The sequence below is a fragment of the Sturnira hondurensis genome, unplaced genomic scaffold (genome assembly GCF_014824575.4).
Source record: "Sturnira hondurensis isolate 20B ecotype Veracruz unplaced genomic scaffold, ASM1482457v3 Scaffold0014615, whole genome shotgun sequence".
NCBI lineage: Eukaryota > Metazoa > Chordata > Mammalia > Chiroptera > Phyllostomidae > Sturnira > Sturnira hondurensis.
Genome location: NW_028087246.1, coordinates 927,038 through 945,906, shown reverse-complemented (window position 1 = coordinate 945,906; position 18,869 = coordinate 927,038). Strand labels below are relative to the sequence as shown.

General features: G+C 44.7%; 1 protein-coding gene across 4 annotated transcripts in view; it reads left to right on the top strand.

Annotated features, from left to right (window-relative positions):
* DIS3L2 (DIS3 like 3'-5' exoribonuclease 2) overlaps positions 1 to 18,869 on the top strand; it is a 279,723-nt gene that overhangs the window by 150,208 nt on the left and 110,646 nt on the right. For all 4 annotated transcript variants that reach the window (XM_037063524.1, XM_037063522.1, XM_037063521.1 and 1 more), the window contains exon 10: positions 7,668 to 7,747. In XM_037063524.1, coding sequence (XP_036919419.1) covers positions 7,668 to 7,747 — 80 coding nt within the window. The remainder of the gene's footprint in view (positions 1 to 7,667; positions 7,748 to 18,869) is intronic.

The following is an 18,869-nucleotide window of genomic DNA, read 5'->3' as shown; positions in this document are numbered from 1 at the left end:
AGTACTAGATGCCCAGTAAATATTAAATGAAGGAATTCTGGCCTTCTTTCTCTTGACCTTCTTCACATTGATGTTTCACTGGTCCCTATAATTTTGATTAGATCTGAATACAAAGTAAGTGAAATTTATGAAAGAGCTATATTGCATGTAGTTATAAACCATTTAAAGCAGGAAAGGGATGGGCCGGTTTCAAGGGGAAAGTCATGTTTGAAGGACTGTGTGGTGAAGGAACCAGCTACTTCTTTGTGGCTGCAGAGGGCTGAATGATGAAGTTGCTCAGAATCAGACTTAATTCAGAATATGAATTAGTGCTCTCTAACATTCAATGGCCTGTCTAACAGAGCTCTCTAAAATTCACTGGCCTGCCTAATGAGGCAGTGAATTTCACTGCTCCCCGTCCCGGGTGTTCAGGAGGAAAGCCCATCTGCCTGAGTGAGTTCTGGTTTGCTGGCGCTTAGGGGATTAGACCTTGGACTAGGGGGGTGGTTGAGGCGCTTTCAGCTCTGATGATTTGATGACCTTGTTCCCAGAACTGATGCAGAGTACTTCCCAGATTTATTGTTCAGCGAAAAATCGGGCAGCAGAAGAGAATTTATAGTATTCCCCTGTTCATGTAAGAAATGAGAAAGAATGTATATCAGTAAAGAAAAGCAAAAGAAAGGATAAGCCAGAAAATGATAAAAACAGTTATTTGTAGGGATGGATAGGATCAAAGTAAAAATATAGAGGCAAGAATAAGACTCAATTTAAATTTGAACCATTTAAATATTTTAAATATTCAACAATAAAATTAAGTCAAATCTAAAAGGAGGTAGAAGCAAAATCTCTAAAATAGACCTAAAACAAAAATAAATTGTTCTAATGTTTAGCAAATGTATATTATCACCGCATACAGCAAAAAGAATTAATTCAAGTAACTTTTCGGTACTGTGCATTGGACCACTTTGAATACCCTTAGTGACTGTATTCTAAGGCTGAAACTCCAAAGAAATCTTATACTGAATAGGTCTTTGTTGCCAGTAGCATTGGGATTAAAATTCTGAAGCTATTTTGAATACGAAGTTGTTGGTAGCTGACATCTCAGCTGACATGCTCACTGGGAGAATAAAGGCACAAATACAGGATGGGAGGAGATGAGGAAGAGCTCGGCAGTATTAGATTTCAGTTGGACGTGTCAGTTTGAACTCCTCATTTTCAAGCAGTAGGTCAGGTCGAACCACATGACATTGCCAGTTTTTAGGCCACAAGTGGTCAAATGTTAGCAATTTTACATGATTTAACCTGTTACTTTTCCATTCTACTCTCTAAAAGGTATTGTGTTTCTGTAGAAGCATGCCCTTGTTCTTACCTATGATCAGGTATGGAGGGGTAAAGTTTTGTGATCTCTGCAACACAATTTTAAATGGTTCAGATGTGAAAAAAATCTAGCCATAGGGAGGGAGGGACGCAGAGAGGAGAAAAATAAAGCAAATATGGCAAAGTGTTGGCATTTGGTGAATCTTGATGAGAAGTATGTGGATGTTTATTTACTGTTCTTTCAACTTTCCTGAAAGTTTGACATTTTTGAAAATGAAAATCGAGAGGAGGAAAGTTAATTTCAGCGCAGTCTCTGAATTTAGACCATGGCTTGCTTGGACGATGCTGTAGTCTTGGCTCCCACAGTCCCGCGCCAGCCCTGTCCTGTGGCCTCCGCTCTAGAGCGCCATGTTTTTTAAGAATAAAGAGAGGTGCGGCTGGCGAATGAGTAAATGAATGTAAAAGGGGCGGTCATTTCAGTCGGTTCTGAGTCAGTCTAATAACCGTCCTTTAGTCGCTCTCACAACCGCCATTCTAGATCCCTTGGTCTAGAACTTTGCTGCTGCACGAGGTAGACCTTCCACAGATGGGTCAGCTCCTCACTTGGAGCAGAGGAGGCAGATGGACCAAGGTCTCTTTCTGCTTTAGACAGACCTAAGCCTTCCTCTGTTCTGAAAAGTCTGTGATTTGTGTCAGACTTGTTAGCATCTGTTGTGACATTAGAACTGAGTGAGTGTTACCATAGCCGTAGCTGGCATCAGAAGGAAAAAATGGGGAGCCCCTACATCAAGGGGGCAGAGCGAGGCGGGAATGATGATCCCAGCTCCCTTTGCCTCCAAGAGGAGCGGTCAGCCCAGCCCCAAGAAAAGCCAGAGGGAAATGGAAGTGCAGGCGAATTCAGCGTCCACCCTGACTGCACCGTCCCGGCACCCGTCCGGCTGGCTCTCCACATGGCGCCCTTAAGGCCATGTTACTGTGGATGGAGCGCTCCAGCTCTTCTGCTGTTTTTCCTGCTACAGTTGACATAAAAATTTCTGGTTTCTTTATAAAACTGTAATACCATCTAATCTAAGAAAGTGTTTGAGTAAAAAAAATTACTCTTTATTTTCTTAAGGTTAAGTCTTAAATTTTTCCATTCCTTTTCACCCATTCACCACCACTGACCCAGATCCTCCCAGCAGAATTGCTTGCTAGCAAGGAGACCGACTCCGAGGCATGGACAGAATCGGTCCTCTGTACACTTTGTTAGTCCACAGATGGTCCCTGAACTGCAGTGTATAGAACACTGTTTTGAGAGAAAAGAAGGACCCCTGGCTGGTGTAGCTCAGTGGATTGAGCACGGGCTGTGAACCAAAGGGTTGCAGGTTCGATTCCCAGTCAGGGCACATGCTTGGGTTGCGGGCCAGGTCCCCAGTGGGGGCCACACAAGAGGCAACCACGTATTAATGTTTCTCTCTCTCTTTCTCCCTCCCTTCCCCTCTCTAAAAATAAATAAATAAATAAAAATTTTAAAGAGAGAGAGAGAAAAGAAGGTGGGCCAGACAGAAAAGGACGCCCTAGAAACAGTAACCTGTGGTGTGACCACAGGTTTGGATGCCGAGAGGTCATGGGTTCTAATCCTAAATGTATTTCCCAAGACACAGTGGCAGAATTGAATGGAAAACTGCTAAAGAGAGCCCTTTCGTCACATTTTCATTCACTTGTCCATCAGCTGTTCTTTGCACGTGTGCCTTCAGTATGCTGGAGGAGACACTGAGACAGGCCAGCCTTGCAGCCAGACCCTGGAGTGTTTCTGGCCTTGTCACTGCTGTGAGACACATCCATAAGCAACTGCTGGCATGCAGGGGCGGTGGCCGGTTTTGTTGGAGAGGGGTCCCGGGTGTGGGCAGGGCAGGCAGGGAGAGGTGGCTTCCACTCTGGAGCCACGAAGGTCCCCTAGAAAAAAAGATGGCGTTGCAGCCAGGCCTTTACAAGCCGTGTAAATCTTGGCCAGTGGAGATTGGTGGGGAAATGCCTCGGCGTGAGGGACAGCACCAACAATGTCTCAGAGACCAGTTTGGCACATAAGGTCCGCGTTGGGCATGTGCAGTCTTGCTTGAAAAATACAGGTTGGGGCCCTCTTGGAAAGGTTTTGAATTCTAAGCGGAGTTTCTGTTTTACTCAGTAAGGAGTTGATGAAGGTTTTTGACCAGATGCATGCTTTAAGATGGTGAATCTGGCAGCCTCATGACCGTGGGGAGAACAGTTTCTATGATGTGGTAGGAGCCATGGCCAAACCCCAGTGAGGTGAACAGTGACAAAGTGGTGAGTAGCAGTTGTTGTGCAGACCAGACAGCTGTTGCGCTGCTGCGAGCAGCGGCCATGCCGGTCCCTTGAGGAGGAAGAGGGTGTGAGGCGAAGGAGAGCATGTGAGTGACAGAAGGAACAGAAACTCTTCCTACGCTTTCTGCGTTCCTAGGGTTCTTGGCCAGCCCCTACAGATTACAGAAGACTTCTTGTTATTCTTCCTGTGTTCTTTTCCTGAACCCATGGCTTTGCATAAGATGATCTTAGAAGATTCCTGTCACTTTAAAATGTAATAGTGAGCCCTCAGTCACGTGCCTTCGGAAATTTTGGTTACATAACATTGCTCTGAACTAGAATTCTGCAGCCTCATGAACGGGAGTCTCCCTCCCCCACCTGGTACTTTATTTCCTGTGGGTCAGGGTTAGCTTCTTTCTAACCATTGTTGCGGAACTCTTTAAATATTTGGTCTCACAGGTTCTAAAAGCTGGCAGGCCAGGCTGCTCCCTGCAGGTTGTGAGCCCAAAGCCTTCCAGAAAAGGAGCCAGTAAAATCCGAAGCATGTTAACAGAGTATAACAGCTGCCCAGCGCACTGCCCATGGGGCCAGGCTCCCAGGTGCTGGGGCCAGCAGCTCCCAGCCGCTATGGCCCGCAACCAGAAGGAGCCCTCAGGCGCCACATCATGGCTGAGCCTTAATTGTGGCGATGACAACAGATTAAGTCACTGGCTCTCAGCACTGAGGACTGGACTTTGTGAGGGTCACTCACTGTTCCCTTGCTTCTCCCAAATTTCCAGAGTGAGAGAACAAGTTGGAGTCCACTGCCACAGTACGAATACTCGTCGGGCGCTCCGTGGGTTTGCTTGGCCTAGAAGTTGGTTTCCTTAGTAGCCCATACTGAATGTCTCCTTTCCTCCCCAAACCTCTCGACATACATAGGTATTTACCTCTACTCTGCTTTTAAATGTATGGTTTAAGGCAGCTTGCAGTAACACATTTAATGCAGATAATTTTTTAAATTAGGATATAGGGCAGAAGGAATATATACATAGAAAAAGTAGGCACAGCCAGGATAAAGGTTAGTTCACAAAGTTCAGACTAAAAATAAGATCCTTTAGAGGCAAGACACAAATGGTTTGAGTTTCCTGGCAGCCAAAGCAGAGAGGGAAATCTGAAAAGATAAAATCCCTATGTCTGTAAGATACAAACACACCAGCTCCAGACAAGAAGAGGGAGTTCTTGCACTGTCTAAACTTCCCTTGAAGAAGGGGCACTGAGCTGTGACACAGGTGAGGCCCCCACCAGTTTCTCTGCAGTGAACAGCGTAGCCATTTCGTTGACTTCTTGCAGTGTCCCTCAGGGTAGGCTTGGTGACAAGGTCCCAAGTGGAACAAGGACTCCCTTGGCGGCTTGTACAGGGTGTTTCTGTGCAGTTCATCACTTCTCAGTGGGTACTGGCCTGAGGGACCCTGCATCTGGGAGAATCTCTGCCATTAAAAGTGCCAAGATCAAAAAAGTCTGGCAAGAACTGGGCAGTACCAACATACTGAAGGCTCTGAGAAGTCCCACAAAGTGGTGATGGGAGGAGACTTGACCTGGGGTAGCGAGCATGCGATACGGTGGTCGGATTATGCATTATAGAACTGTACCCTTGAAACCTATACATTGTATTAACCAGTTAAAAAAACAAACAAACAAAAACAGAAGTCCTACAATTAAGAAATTGGCTCGGCATTTCCCAAACCGATTTAATCACAGGAACTTTCTAAAAAATTGAAATTTGATTCCCCACTTACTTGGCACATTGGGGAAGCACTGATTTAAAACAGGGGTCAGCAAACTTCCTGCTAAGGGCCAGGCTGACAGGGTGTAAGCAGACAGTCCTGTCATACTTACCTCGGCCACTGTACTGAGAACGGGTGGTGATGTGTCAATAGAGCTCCGTTTATGGAAACTAAAATTTGAATTTCATATAGTTTTTACATGTCATGAAGTAGTCTTCTTTTGATTTTTTTCCCAGCCATTTAAAAATGCAAAAACCATTCGTAGCTTGCAGGCCATTCCAAACAGGTGGCAGGCCCCATTTGGCCTGTGAACTGTAGTTTGCCCACCCCGGATCAAGAATAATGTTTTGCTGGTGTGTTTTTCCAGCAAACTTTCCTGATGACTGTTCCTCAGAGTTGTTTTAATTTAGATTTTTATGTTTCTGGTTTAAGAGTCGATTTTTTTTTTAAGTAGAAAAGAATTGGTTTGAGTACTTAGAGTTTAGTCTAAGATTTTTCTCAGTTTGTGGGTCGTTTCAAAGAAGATGTGGACAAACTAAAATTTGAAGCCTTACAGTGTAGTTTTACTCTGTTACATATGACTGAATCAGTTCGAAGCTAGAAATATTCATTTATTTCTAATTTTCTAAAAAGGTTTTTATTTATTTACTTTTTAGAGAGAGGGGAAGGAAAGGAGAAAGAAAGGGAGAGAAGCATCAAATGCGTGGTTGCCTCTCAAGTTCCCCTCACTGGGGACCTGGCCCACAACCCAGGCATGTGCTCTGACTGGGAATCGAACCCGAGACCCTTTGGTTCTCAGTCCAGCTCTCAATCCACTGAACCATATCAGCCAGGGTGAGGCTGGAAATATTTTAGTGGGAATTATCATTCATTCATAGAAATAAAAGTCTCAAATCACCCAGACATGTAATTGTAAGAAAACATTTCTTTCTAGTTAACTCTCTAAGTAAACCAGTAAACTGTGGTCCTCCCCCCATTCCCAAGATAAGAGAGTTCTTTTTTATTTTGGCTACAGGGATGTTTTTTTCAGCTTCTTTTGATATCATTATGATGAAGAGAGGAGGACCAAAATATTCCTACCATCAAGTCTGACATTTCAGTTCCAATTCAACAAATATTACTGAGTACTCAGTATATATAAAGCATTTTGCTAGCTTCTATGGAGAATACAAAAAGAAGCAAGAAGCAGACAGTTTCTTCTTTACTTTGTGAATCAGGTTCAAGATTCTCACCAATTTAGAGCCCATTACTGCTGTGTCTGGATTAATTGCAGACACATCCCTGTCCCATCCTGTCAGCATTCATTCATTCATTCCGTAAACACTTGTGAGTTGTAGGCTATGTTCCTAGCACTGGAACACAGCCTTTGGTGACCTGCTGAACACCCCCATCTCCAGGCCAGTGCCTGGAGGGGAGAGGGCAGAAGGGATGGAGAGTTGGGGCCAGAATCTGCCCTGATCTTTAGGTATTTACACGCTAGGAATGGCTGGGTTGGGTGGGGCATGTTATTTGAGAAGCTCCAAAGCAAAAAGAGAATGGCCAGGCATTTCACAGAGTAGGAGTGACGTGTGCATGGAGGATAGTGAGTGAAGATAGATGGACAGAGGGTGTGTCTGGTGATGGGACATGGAAACAAACTGTGATGAGGATGATTTCCAAGTAGAATTCTATTATGGCTAACTGTATGGCTTCAAGTTTTTTTGCAAAACTTATTCTTGGGTCAGAAGAAGTTAGGTTGGGTCAGAAGAAGTTAGAAGAAAGATTTATATGATCCGAAGGGAAACCAGAGTATAGGTGGTTTATTTTTTACCGCAGTCCTCTTTGGGGAGAAAGGAAAAGGGGCAGTAGACTATCCTCATACAGCTCTTGAAGGGAAACCGGAGGAGGAGAAGGAGGACAGGCCTCCGTCAGCCACTGAGGAGGAGGGGAGCCAAAGGAAGAACCAGCCGTGGGAGAATGATTTACTGAAGAGACTTGCTGCTCTCGTGAGACAGCACTTCTTGGGAAGCCTCGTTCATGGATGCTGCCTCGCTTCCACCTTCTGACAGCTGCTTCTCTTCAGAGTCAAGGAGAAACAGGTCTACAGAGAGAGAGACAGTCACTCCGAGACAGCATGGAGCCTTGTCACCCCCCAGGGCCCCCCTGCCCCGTCTTGAATTTTCCTGAAGACCCCCCTCAGAGAGACACTGTGGAAGTCTCTCTGCACTTTGCCTACCATTTGCACATTTTCACAGCAGCTGCGCTGCAGTGAGTAAAGTTTCTGTTGTTTGTGGCATCACTGATTGTTTCTTCAATCTTTCCTAGAAAGGACTGTACCTTCACCATTGACCCACCAACTGCCCGAGACCTTGATGATGCCCTCTCCTGTAAGCCACTTTCTGACGGTAGGTTAGAGATTTTTGTACCATTCTGGGTAGCAGACAGTGTGCATAGCTTGTGGGTGGCCTGGCTGCTTTGCACTCCCCAGGCGGTGTAAACCCAAGGTACAAACTTGGGTTTGCCTTGTTCCTGAACTTGTCAGAAGCCACTGAGGCTGCACAAATGTGTGGCATAAGGATTGTGCTCCTGTGGTGACTTTGGTGAGGGTGAAAAATGTTTTTTCAGCAGAGCAGGGTCCTTCTGTGGCCTTAGAACAGGCAGCAGAGAAGGTAGAAGAACTGGTGTCAGGCCTTGGCCCTCCAGGGCTTTCCAGTTTGGGTATGATGTATTAGAACACAGGTGCCAAACACAAGGCCCAGGGGCCGAATCCGGCCTCCACCTTGTTTTATCTGCCTGGCACCTGGTTTCTACTTGGCAGCAGCGCGGCGCTTTTTGCCTCTAGTTAAGGAGTAGTTAGTTAACTTATACAGCCCTAAAATTATATTCGGCCCTTTGAAGGCAACCACGAGGCTGATGTGGCCCCTGGTGAAAATGAGTTTGACACCCCTATCTTAGAAGAAAGCCCCGAAGGGCTCTGCTTAGGAGAAACATAGAGCTCTTTTCCTGCGTTTACCAGTGGGCGGGGTGAATCGGGTGGTGCTCTCTGGAGGCATGCGTGGCAGTGGGTGTTAGGGGCGCCTCCCCTGAGGGTGCTCCTCCAGTGAGCTGGAGAAGCCTGTGCTGCTCCCAGTAGGTCTCATGTACCCAGTAAATTGCAAAAGGCAGCTGTTAGGGGCTCTTTCTACTTTCGGGATGGAGCTAAGCAGGCAAAGGTGGGATTTGAGGTCAGCAGCCTTTGAAAACTACAGTAGGGAAAAAGGAAAGTGTGATATAAGAAGAGCAAACTCTTATCAATCCCCAGTTTAATTTCTCCCCAGATACACCCCTCGCTAGGGTGGTGTCTGGGTGACCGCTTTGGCTTCAGTCATTCTCAGTTGTGGCTTTGGTTCTAACTTGGCCTTGGATGGTCTGCCCAGGGTGGCTATACACTCTGTGGTTCTAGTAAGCAGAGAAATGTTGATGGTCAAGTGGCTTAGTCTTTTTTAAAACATTGCGGAGGTGTTTACATATTCCACTAATACAACACTGTGCAGGTTCAGCGTCTGATCTCTACTGTAACAGGCAGTGAAGCTAGTAGAGAGGAGCCCGAGAGACAGGGAGCCTCATTGCCTAGAAGTGCTTTTGTCTTCTGTTAGTGGGAGTCCTCCTTGAAACTGCGGGCAGAATAGGTCAATATTTTCAACTGAAGGAAATGGAAAGGAAGATAAAACATAAAGAGAGAAAAAATCCCCATGGAAATTTTTGAGGAATTGTATATTTTTAAAATCCAAACTGTGAACACCCTAATTAAAAAAGCAAATACTGTGTTGGTTTCTTAAGCCCTGAGCTGTGTCTGCTGTGTGCGGGGGCTGTGGCCCTGAACCCTGGTGTGAAAAGTGCCCCCGGACAGAAAGCCAGACTGCAGCGGGTCACGCTTCCTGCACTCCAGGTTCACTGCGCAGCCGCTTTTAGGTGAATGCTTGCAAACAGCTGCTTCACTTACTCTGCCCCCTTTCATAGTTGCCCACGAGAAGGACAGGTCTAGTACCTGGGACTCCATAGCAGCCCGCCCCAGTAATACTCCCCTTGCAGGGTGGAGCACGAGGGAGCTGGCCTGTGTGCTGCCTCTAGTTTCCTGTGTACCAGATCCCTGCAGAGGTTTCCGGTAGCGCAGTGGTAACAGGTAGGGCAAGAAAGGTAGATTGGGGACAAGTTCTACATTTTTGTAACCAAAGAATCTACTTTGCCAAACAGTCCAAAATCTATTGTTTTCAATTTGTGGTTTAGGAAGAGCAGTGAAAATGAGGAAAACAGCTTATTGGTACTGATGAAGGCTAAGGAGAGGAAGTAGAGGCAGAGAAACGAGTCAGAGAAGCTCCAACTTGTGATTGCTTGGGGTTGTAGGTAGGTAGTAAAGAGCTGGGCTGGAGCAGGTGGCAGCATTGCTGGGGCTGGGGAGGAGGGACGGGAGAGAGGGCAACAATGGAAATATCGGTGGGAATGGGTGTTGGAGTTCAGGGAGGGGAGTCGAGATGGGGCGCAAGCTTCAACCTGGCGGATAAGGAGGTAGAACCCGGGAGACAGGGGGTCAGGCTGGTTTTGGAGATAGTGTATCCACATGGAGCCGTCTGTCCGATGACAGGGTTTGTATGGGCTGCTGCAGACCCTGTTCAGAGGAGGTGGGGCCCAGATAAGCTACACACATGTGGTCCGTATGGCTCTGTCTGGAGAGCCCTGAAGGAAAGGAGACAGTGCACCAAATGCAAACAGTGATTTTACTCGGGTGATGGAATCATAAGTGATTTTTCTATTTTCTCTAGTTCCCAAAATTTTATAATGTGGTAATAATAGTTTTATAATGAAAAAAGTTTTGCAATAAAAAATATTATGAGGTGCCAGAAATCCCAGGGCTGCCGAGTAGCGCACTGCACCAGGTGACTAGATACCTCCCATCTGCTAGGTTGCTCTTACATTCCAGAGGTGATTAACATCTGGTCAGTTGGCAGAGCGGCAGGAAGGGACAAGGGAAAGGGGTCAGGGGGGGATCTGCAAAGGCCTGAGTTGGTCAGTCAAGTGTTTTTATGATGGCACTTCTACAGTTGGCCTTTGTGACAGCAGTTTCTGCCAAGGTCATTTATCCAGGGAGCTGAAAAGTAAAAGTTCCAGTTTGGATGGAGGTGAGGTTGGCTAAGTTCAAGTTCTGTTAGTTACCAGTTCATGTCATTTCTTGCTTAGAGGAAAAAATGTTTAATGTTTCAAAGAGCAAATAATGTTTTCTGGCCATATTTACATCATCTATAACCATTTTATTTATTTCTTTGCTGAATTTATTGGGGTGACATTGGTTAATAAAATCATACAGGTTTCAGGGATACAATTCTATATATAAACTTTTCTTTGTTCACATTGAAATTATCTGAATGACTGTTCTGTGAAAATAAAACACGCAGACAGATGTAGCTAATTTAGTCCTCACTCACCCTTTGGACAGATTTCCAGTGCAACCCCAGAACTTGTTCCTAGTGTCTCCTATAGGCATGAGGCTGAGACTGAGACTGAACAACCCATAGATAAACTCAGCAGAAACACAGTGACACCTGTTCTTCAGTGGGTCCTGATTAGGTTGAAAGGCCAGGGGCAGGGGTGGGGGGGGGGCCTACTTTTGAGGAATCTCGGCTGTGGAAGGGATCCTACCTGTCATCTAGCCTGGTAATGCTCCACCTATAAACACACTTGAGTGGAACATTCCCGTGAGCATTCCCCAGCCTGCCACCTTGAACACGGAGTTTTTCACTTTCGCTCGAGAAAGTGCTTAACAATGTAAGTCAGTAAGAGTGGTGTTATAATGGTAACCCACAATCTAAACACAGTAAATCACACACTTCAGTTTTAGTGCTCCAGTGGGTCACTTGCAAGACACCCCACAGCTGACCTCCCCAGTCAAGTGTGGGAATGCCACCGCCGTCACATCACCTTCTGTTTTTCAGATTACCTCTACTGCATCCACTTATTGAATGTCCAGATTGCATTTTAACACCCTCCCCTACAGGCAGCCCATTTGGCTTGGGGATTGCGTGACTAAGGAAACCCTCTCCTGTAATGACCTGAAATATTGTTGTCTCCCTGTAATTTTCTACCCTTGAGTTCCATTGTGCCCCTGGTGGCCTACACAACAAGTCTCAGCTCTCAGGTGACAACCCTTCAGATACCAGATGACAGCGATCACATGTTTCCGAGTCATGGCTTCTCAGCTGAGCACCCTGTGTACTCTTCTGTACCCTTTGGAAGCTTTGGAAGCTTTGGAAGTTTGGAAGTTTGAGCCCATTTCCCATGCCATGGCATTCCCTCTACCTTTATAGGGTCAGAGGAAGTTGACTGTCTGCGTCCAGACCTCTCCTCATTGGTGGCCAGGGCACGATGACTCTCCCAGCCAGTTCCTCCCCACCGGGCAGGCAGAGTCTGGAGTGATACCACTCATTCTGATAAGTTAAACTCATGTTATTGCTTTGCTCTAGTCTCCGAGAGAGGAAATTGTTAGCCAGATGAGTGAGGACCTTCATTCGGCATTCAGCTGTTCAGGCTTCCAACAGACCCTATGCAAAGTTGACGTTCAATGCATCTCTACCGTCTTGTTTTTCTAATGTGTTCTCCTCTGATGATGCATTGCCACTGAGCATGTCAGGATTGCCCTAGAAATGAAGGATTGAGGGGCTAAGGAGGGGGGGTGAGGAATGCCTGCTAATGGGCGTGGGGTTTCTTTTAGGGGTGATAGAGTGTTCTGGAATTAGAGTGTTGTTGGTTGCATAGCTTGGTGAATATACTACAAACCACTGGGGGAATTGAGTGTAGGGATGAATGAAGAAGGACAAATAAACAAATCACACATCCTGAGGCTTTCTGGAAATTGGAATTTACACCTTAATCACAACTTAGCAGAAGATTTGATGGAATGTCTGGGCTGGATACCCGGAGTGACTTGACATCCCTCTTCTCTGTCTCCCCCTCCTTACTGCTCTCATGTATGGATCAGGGAGCACAGCCGCCTGCTCATATTTCCCTTCCCCACAGAGCACAGCGATCTGACTCAAAAGAAGGAAGGGCAGGTCCTACTGTCCAAAGATAAGAAATGACCAGATAAACAGGCACCATCTAACCTGAGGACACATGTGGAAAACGTTTGCTGAATTAAAGAGTTAATAAACTTTCAATATTGGGTATAAGAGAAGAATCTAAAATGTCATTTAAGTTTCTGGCTTGGGCACTGGATGGAATGTAATGCTGTTCAGTAGGCCATATTGAGGGAAGCCTGTTTCTGAGGGGGAAAGATGGTGAGTTCAGAAAAGCGCAGGTTGAGTTTGTAGTCCCTGAGAGGCATCCGGGTGGAAATATCCAGGGGACAAGGAAAAGGAGTTGGGGCTAGAGTAAGGAGTTGCGAGTCATTAGTGCGTGGGCCTGGGAGTGATGACCCAGAAGTCACAAACAGAGGAAGACCAGACCGGACCTCTGGGAGAGATGCCCAACAGAGTAACCCAGAGGGTGAGGCCCTGAAAACGGGAGGCAAAGCAGAGGAGACAGGCTGGGCGGGCTAGGGGTGAACTCAGGAAGGAGGTAGGAAAGGCAGGCAGGCAGAAGAGGACCGGAGAAGTCTGGGTTTGGCACCTGGGATGACTTGGCGAAACCGCGTCAGTGGTGTTGAGGCGAGGAATGCAGACTGCGGGTGGACGACAGGAGTGGACATTGTTTCCTGTGAGCAGCATGGCTGTGAAGGCTGGGGGTGCAGGAGGGCAGGGTGAGAGGGGACTTCTCCCCTGTTTTTAAGATGGAAGTGGTTTTAATGTGTTTCTGTATTGAGAGATAAGAGATGGAGTAGTTGAAAATATAGGAATGAGAGGAGATGATTATATCTTCAAGGTCTTGAAGAAGGAGGGAGTGAACTCAGCGTATAAGTGGAGAGTGAGCCCGAGACAGAGGGTGACCCCCTCTCCCTTTGAAATGAGCAAGTCATAGAGAATGGGCTGCTGCTGCTGAGTCTTCACACCTGATACTACCTGCTTTACCTGTGGGAGGGGGCAGAGATGGGGGTGGCGCCGACGAGAAATCCATCGTACCCCCATTCCCAGATACGCTGACCAGGAATGCTGAGTTGGAGTTACCACTAGCAAGTCCAGGGGATTTTCTTCCAAACCCTCAGCCTCCTAGATCTGGGAGCCGGAGTTGCAATGATCCCAATCTGGGAGCTTGCTGGGAGAGAAAGCGTGGTCAGCACCAAGACAGGGGTGCTGGGACCTTGCCTCCCCTCTGAATCTATTTTTTTCTGTTCCCTCCTTTTGTAAAAACATCACCTGCCACCTAGTCTGCCAAAGGCTTCTTGGAAAAGGACTCTCGGCATCATGTTTGATTCCTCTTAGCACTGTCATGGCCATTTCAATAATTTCCTTCCCTCCTCCTGCCCACTCTCCATCTTGCTACCCAGCTATCTCATCTGTGCACGCACAAGAACCAGGTCACGATGCTTTTCTGCGTGGAATTCTTGTACATGTTGGTGTAGTCCACATTTTCTAGCAGAGCTTTGTTATAAAAGCCCTTTAAGATTAGTCTCCAGCCTCTTCTTTGACCACCCCCACCTCCCAATGCCACTTCTCCCAATACACACACACCCCTAATGACAGTTGGCCACTCTGGGCTCTACATATCCCACTGCATTCTGCCCTGCCTACTTCTTGTCAGCCGAAATCCCATTGAAGAGCAAGATAAAACCTTCAGAGCTTTTCCTACCTCCTGGCAGAATGAATTGTTTCTAGCCTATCAGCATATTTTCTTCATGTCACTAATTCAGCAGTCAATAAACATCATTGCTTGTGGATTTAATTCTCCTTTCTGCTTATTTCCTAAGGGCAAGGAGTGCCTTGGATATCTCTATATCCTGAGTATCAAAACCTATGTTTAAAAACCATTTGGTCTAGTTAGTCTAACCAAGCAACCTGGTGTATACCTTCGGAGCTTTACTCCTTTTTCTGTTTCTTACCTTGCCCTTTACATTTTGACCCTTAAGCCTGTGAGTTGTCTGTGGGCTTAGATGCTGCCATATGAGCCTACTCCATGTGTTCTCCTAAAACAGTCTATTTTTTTTTTAATTTGCTGTACCTTCCCATCATCACAGTCAAGTCTTTCAGTTCATTTCATCACATCCCAGCGATACTAGGAGATTGCTGAGTTACATCTTAGGTTCCTGACACCTGTTTCTCCAGCTCTGTGATTGGCGTATCTGAGCCTCACTCCTTCTCCATTATTTCTGTTAATGCGTCTCTTGCATGGTCTACGCTGCTCCTCCCATTTCACACCTACAGGCCGCCATGGCAACTGGTTTCATGGTTTTATTTTGTCATTTTCCTCCATCTCCCTCCTGCCTGTATCTTTGCCATTTTCAAATTCAGTGATCACTAACTTTCTGATAAAATTAACTTTCTGAATGAATCTCAGCATAATACAAAAAGACCAGTTTGTGATATAAAAACCGGAATTATATTGGCAAACAGGCTTGATAGTTAAGTAAAGCCTTTTTTAAGAAAGGCTTCCTCACTGGAGAAGGAGAAAGTTGGTAAACTCTGAATCCAAGTATCTCTCGGGACAGATAGGTCTCAATTAGTAGTCAGCTAAGACACTGGAAATTAAAAAGATTTTTTTGAGTTTCTCCTGTTGGGAACATTTGGTGGTTAGGGGCTGCATGGGGATCACGTCAAGGTGATACCAGAACATAAAAATCCGGTGACATTTTGAGAATAGAAGTCAGCTTTAAATGATTATCTGCAGAATTTCCTCTTGCCTAGAAATCTGTAAAACATCAGGTAAAATCTACTATTTTAGTTTGCAGAAGGCTGAAACAGACTGGTAACAGGGTTAGTCTCTTCTCGTTGCAAATCCCTTTGAGCATCTCATAATAGCTATAGACTCTCTTCTCAGAAAAAATGCCCAGATGTGTATATACACACAATATTTTGCACAGGATTTACATTTCCAGTAATATTGTAGAATGAATAGCCAGAAAAACCCTTCCAGTAATAGAAGATAACTATTGACAATGACACATCTTTTAAAAATGTATGGCTAAGCTGATAAGAAAAGGTGGCTAGTCCTTAGAAGCCGAGAGTCAAACAAGAGCAGGCGACCAAGGAAGGACGTGCCGAAGTAGCCAGCCTAACAGCACCTTTGGAAGCCTACCGACTGAGGCAGTTTTCTTAGCACCTGCATTAAGAAACGCACGGTCTACCTGCATTGGTCCATAAAATTCCAAGCCAAGTATTTAAAGTGGCACCAGGTAGACAATGTTTTCAGAATCCAGGCAAAATCACAAACATATTCATTCTGGAGGAATTAATCCTCAACAGAAGCCTTAAAGATTGGCCACAGATAAAGTTCGAGTAAACGTCAATGCACATAAAAGTCATGAAACATGACTTTTAGGATGCAGCTAAAGCAATATTTGAAGGAAAATTTATAGCTTTAGTACTTACATTAGAAAAGGATAAAGTTTTTAAAATTGAACCTATAAAGGTTAGCTTTACAAATGTTACAGATAAGGGGAAGTTAAAAGTTCATGACTTACTGTATGAACATATGCTATGGGTACAAGTACTGAACCGAAAAATGGAAGTTACCTATTATAACTATAGTAGAAGCTGTCTGTGCTTCCCCACAAAATACATAAGACAGATAACCAAACCTTACCATGTTTTTCATGCATGTCATAGGGAAAAACAGAATTTATTTACTCAAATAACAAAAATTCCTGTTTCCACTTTGGGGCCTGCCAAAATGGAAGTCTTAAAAAGTAGACACAAAATACCAAGCATAGCTATTAGATCTCATTTCTGTTTTTCTAGTATTAGAGTGCTATTTAATTGCCAAACTAAGGGTATTTTACCAAAACCCATTAATGTTTGAAAAAATACTGGCATGTTATGATTTAACTTTGGAACAGAATTTGAAACATATGAACATGTACATATGCTTTTTTAATATTCTGCATTATTTTTAGATTTTATATCATACATATTATATTTATAGTGTTCTTATTCCATGAACATTTTAAATATCTTTTGAATAATAGAAATATAGTAAAGAACTTCCAAACTTGCAGAGAGAGGCGAATGGAATGAGGAAAACCACACAGAAAGTCCTCAGTGTAAAAGAAAGCATGACACGAGGGAAAAAATGTGTAGAAAGAAGTAAACACCTCCTCACACAACCACAGAAAAAATTACAACTAGGCTACAAAGCAACTATCACCGAGAATCATCAGAAAGCCAAGCTGCGTGGGAGTCCGACGACAAAGGAATTGTGGAAGTCACATTCATCCAGACAGGTAGGAGGGGTGGAGGCACAGAGATGTGGAGCCGTGGAGTGGGTGATCCCACACCAGACCATCCAGCCCAGGGTTCCAGTGCCAGCAAGATAAGTCCACATAATTTAAGGCTGTAACAACCGGTGGGGATTGAGGTGGCAGAGGAAACTGCGGATTCTCAGGAGTCTCCTCTTAAAAGGGCCTGCAGCGGACTTAGGACTTACGCAGACTCACTCGCCTCTGGGCTGCAGCATGAGAGCAGAAGCTGGGAGGGACCAGTGGCACACAGGGAAAACTTAAAGTGTCTGGAATCAGGTCAAGAGCTGGGGGACAGCTTCCTCCCAGACAAAACTCCAAAGGCCAGGCAGTGGCATTGTCCCCTTTCTGAGCCCTCCCCCATACAGAGTGGTGACACAGTATCTGAGACTCCATGATTATGGTTCACACAGGTTGTCCTGCCAGGTGATTACCTAAGGCTCTGCCCCATCCAATTTACCTGTGTACTTTTCTACAGTAAGCCACGCTACTAAGACAGGGAGTCAAAGCAGCTCTACCTAATACATGGAAACAAACACGGGGAGGCTGCCAAAACGAGGAGGCAAAGAAATATGGCCCAAATGAAAGAACAGAACAAAACTCCAGAAAAAGAATTAAAGAAAATGGAGAGAAGCAATCTGTCAGATGCAGAGTTCAAAACACTGGTTATTAGGATGCTCAAGGAAGTCATTGGGTACTTCAACAGCATAAATAAGATCTAGGCAGAAATGAAGGTTACACCAAGTGAAGTAAAGAAAAACTTATGGGGAATCAACAGTGGAGTGAATGAAGCTGAGAATCAAATCAATGATTCGGATCATAAGGGGAAAAAACATTCAATCAGAAAAGCAAGAAGAAGAAAAAAAACAAGGATAGGATCATCTGGGACAATTTCAAATGTACCCACATATGAATCATAGAGGTGCTGGAAGGAGAAGAGGAAGAGGAAGAAATTGAAAACTTATTTAAAACAATAATGAAAGAAAACTTCCCTAATTTGGTGAAGGAAATAGACATACAAGTCCAGGAAGCACAGAGAATCCCAAACAAGATGGACACAAAAAGGAACACACCAAGACACATCATAATTAAAATGCCAAAGATTAAAGATAAAGAGAAGATCTTAAAAGCAGCAAGAGAAAAGCAGAGAGTTACCTACAAAGGAGTTCCCATCAGACTGTCAGCTGAGTACTCAGAAGAAACTTTGCAGGCTAGAAGGGACTGGCAAGAAGTATTCAAAGGAGCTATGGCCTAGATTACTTAGCTCTTGATCCAGCAAAGCTATCATTTAGAATGGAAGGGCAGATAAAGTGCTTCCCAGACAAGGAAAAGCTAAAGGAGTTCATCATCACCAAGCTATTATTACATGAAATGTTAAAGGGACTTATATAAGAAAAAGAAAGTCAAAACTGTGAACATTAAAATGGCAATAAATTCACAACTGTCAACAATTGAATCTAAAAAGCAAACTAGCAAAACAAACAGGATCATTTGGAGGGTTATCAGTTGGGAGAAGGTAGGGTAGGGGAAGAATGAGAGGAAAAATGCAGGGATTAAGAAGTTTAGATTGGTAGGTACTGAACAGTCGAGTTGTTAAGAACAGTATCAGAAATGGAGAAGACAGCCCTGGCTGGCGTAGCTCAGTGGATTGAGCGCGGGCCTGCGAACCACACGATCGCGGTTCGATTCCCAGTCAGGGCACATGCCTGGGTTGCGGGCCAGTTCCCAGCAGGGGACTCATGAGAGGCAACCATACATTGATATTTCTCTCCTTCCCTTCCCCTCTGAATATAAATAAATAAAATCTTTAAAAAAAAAAAAAAGAAATGGAGAAGACAAAGAACTTACATGCATGACCCATGGACATGAACTAAGGGGGAGTGATTGCTGGAGGGAATGTGAGGGTGCTGGGTGGAGGGAGCAAAGGGGGGAAATTGAGACAACTATATAGCATAATCAATTAAATGTTTTTTTAAAAGAGGGGGGAAAAGTAGGACAAATAAAAAGCACATATTAAGTTACCCCCAAATAAACAAATATGTTAAATTTAACTCTATAGTTAAAAACCAAGGACTTGATCAGTAAATCTAGCTATATGCTTTTTAAAATTTTTAATGGCACACCTAAAACATGAAGACACTGAGATTAAATATAAAAATATAACTAAATGA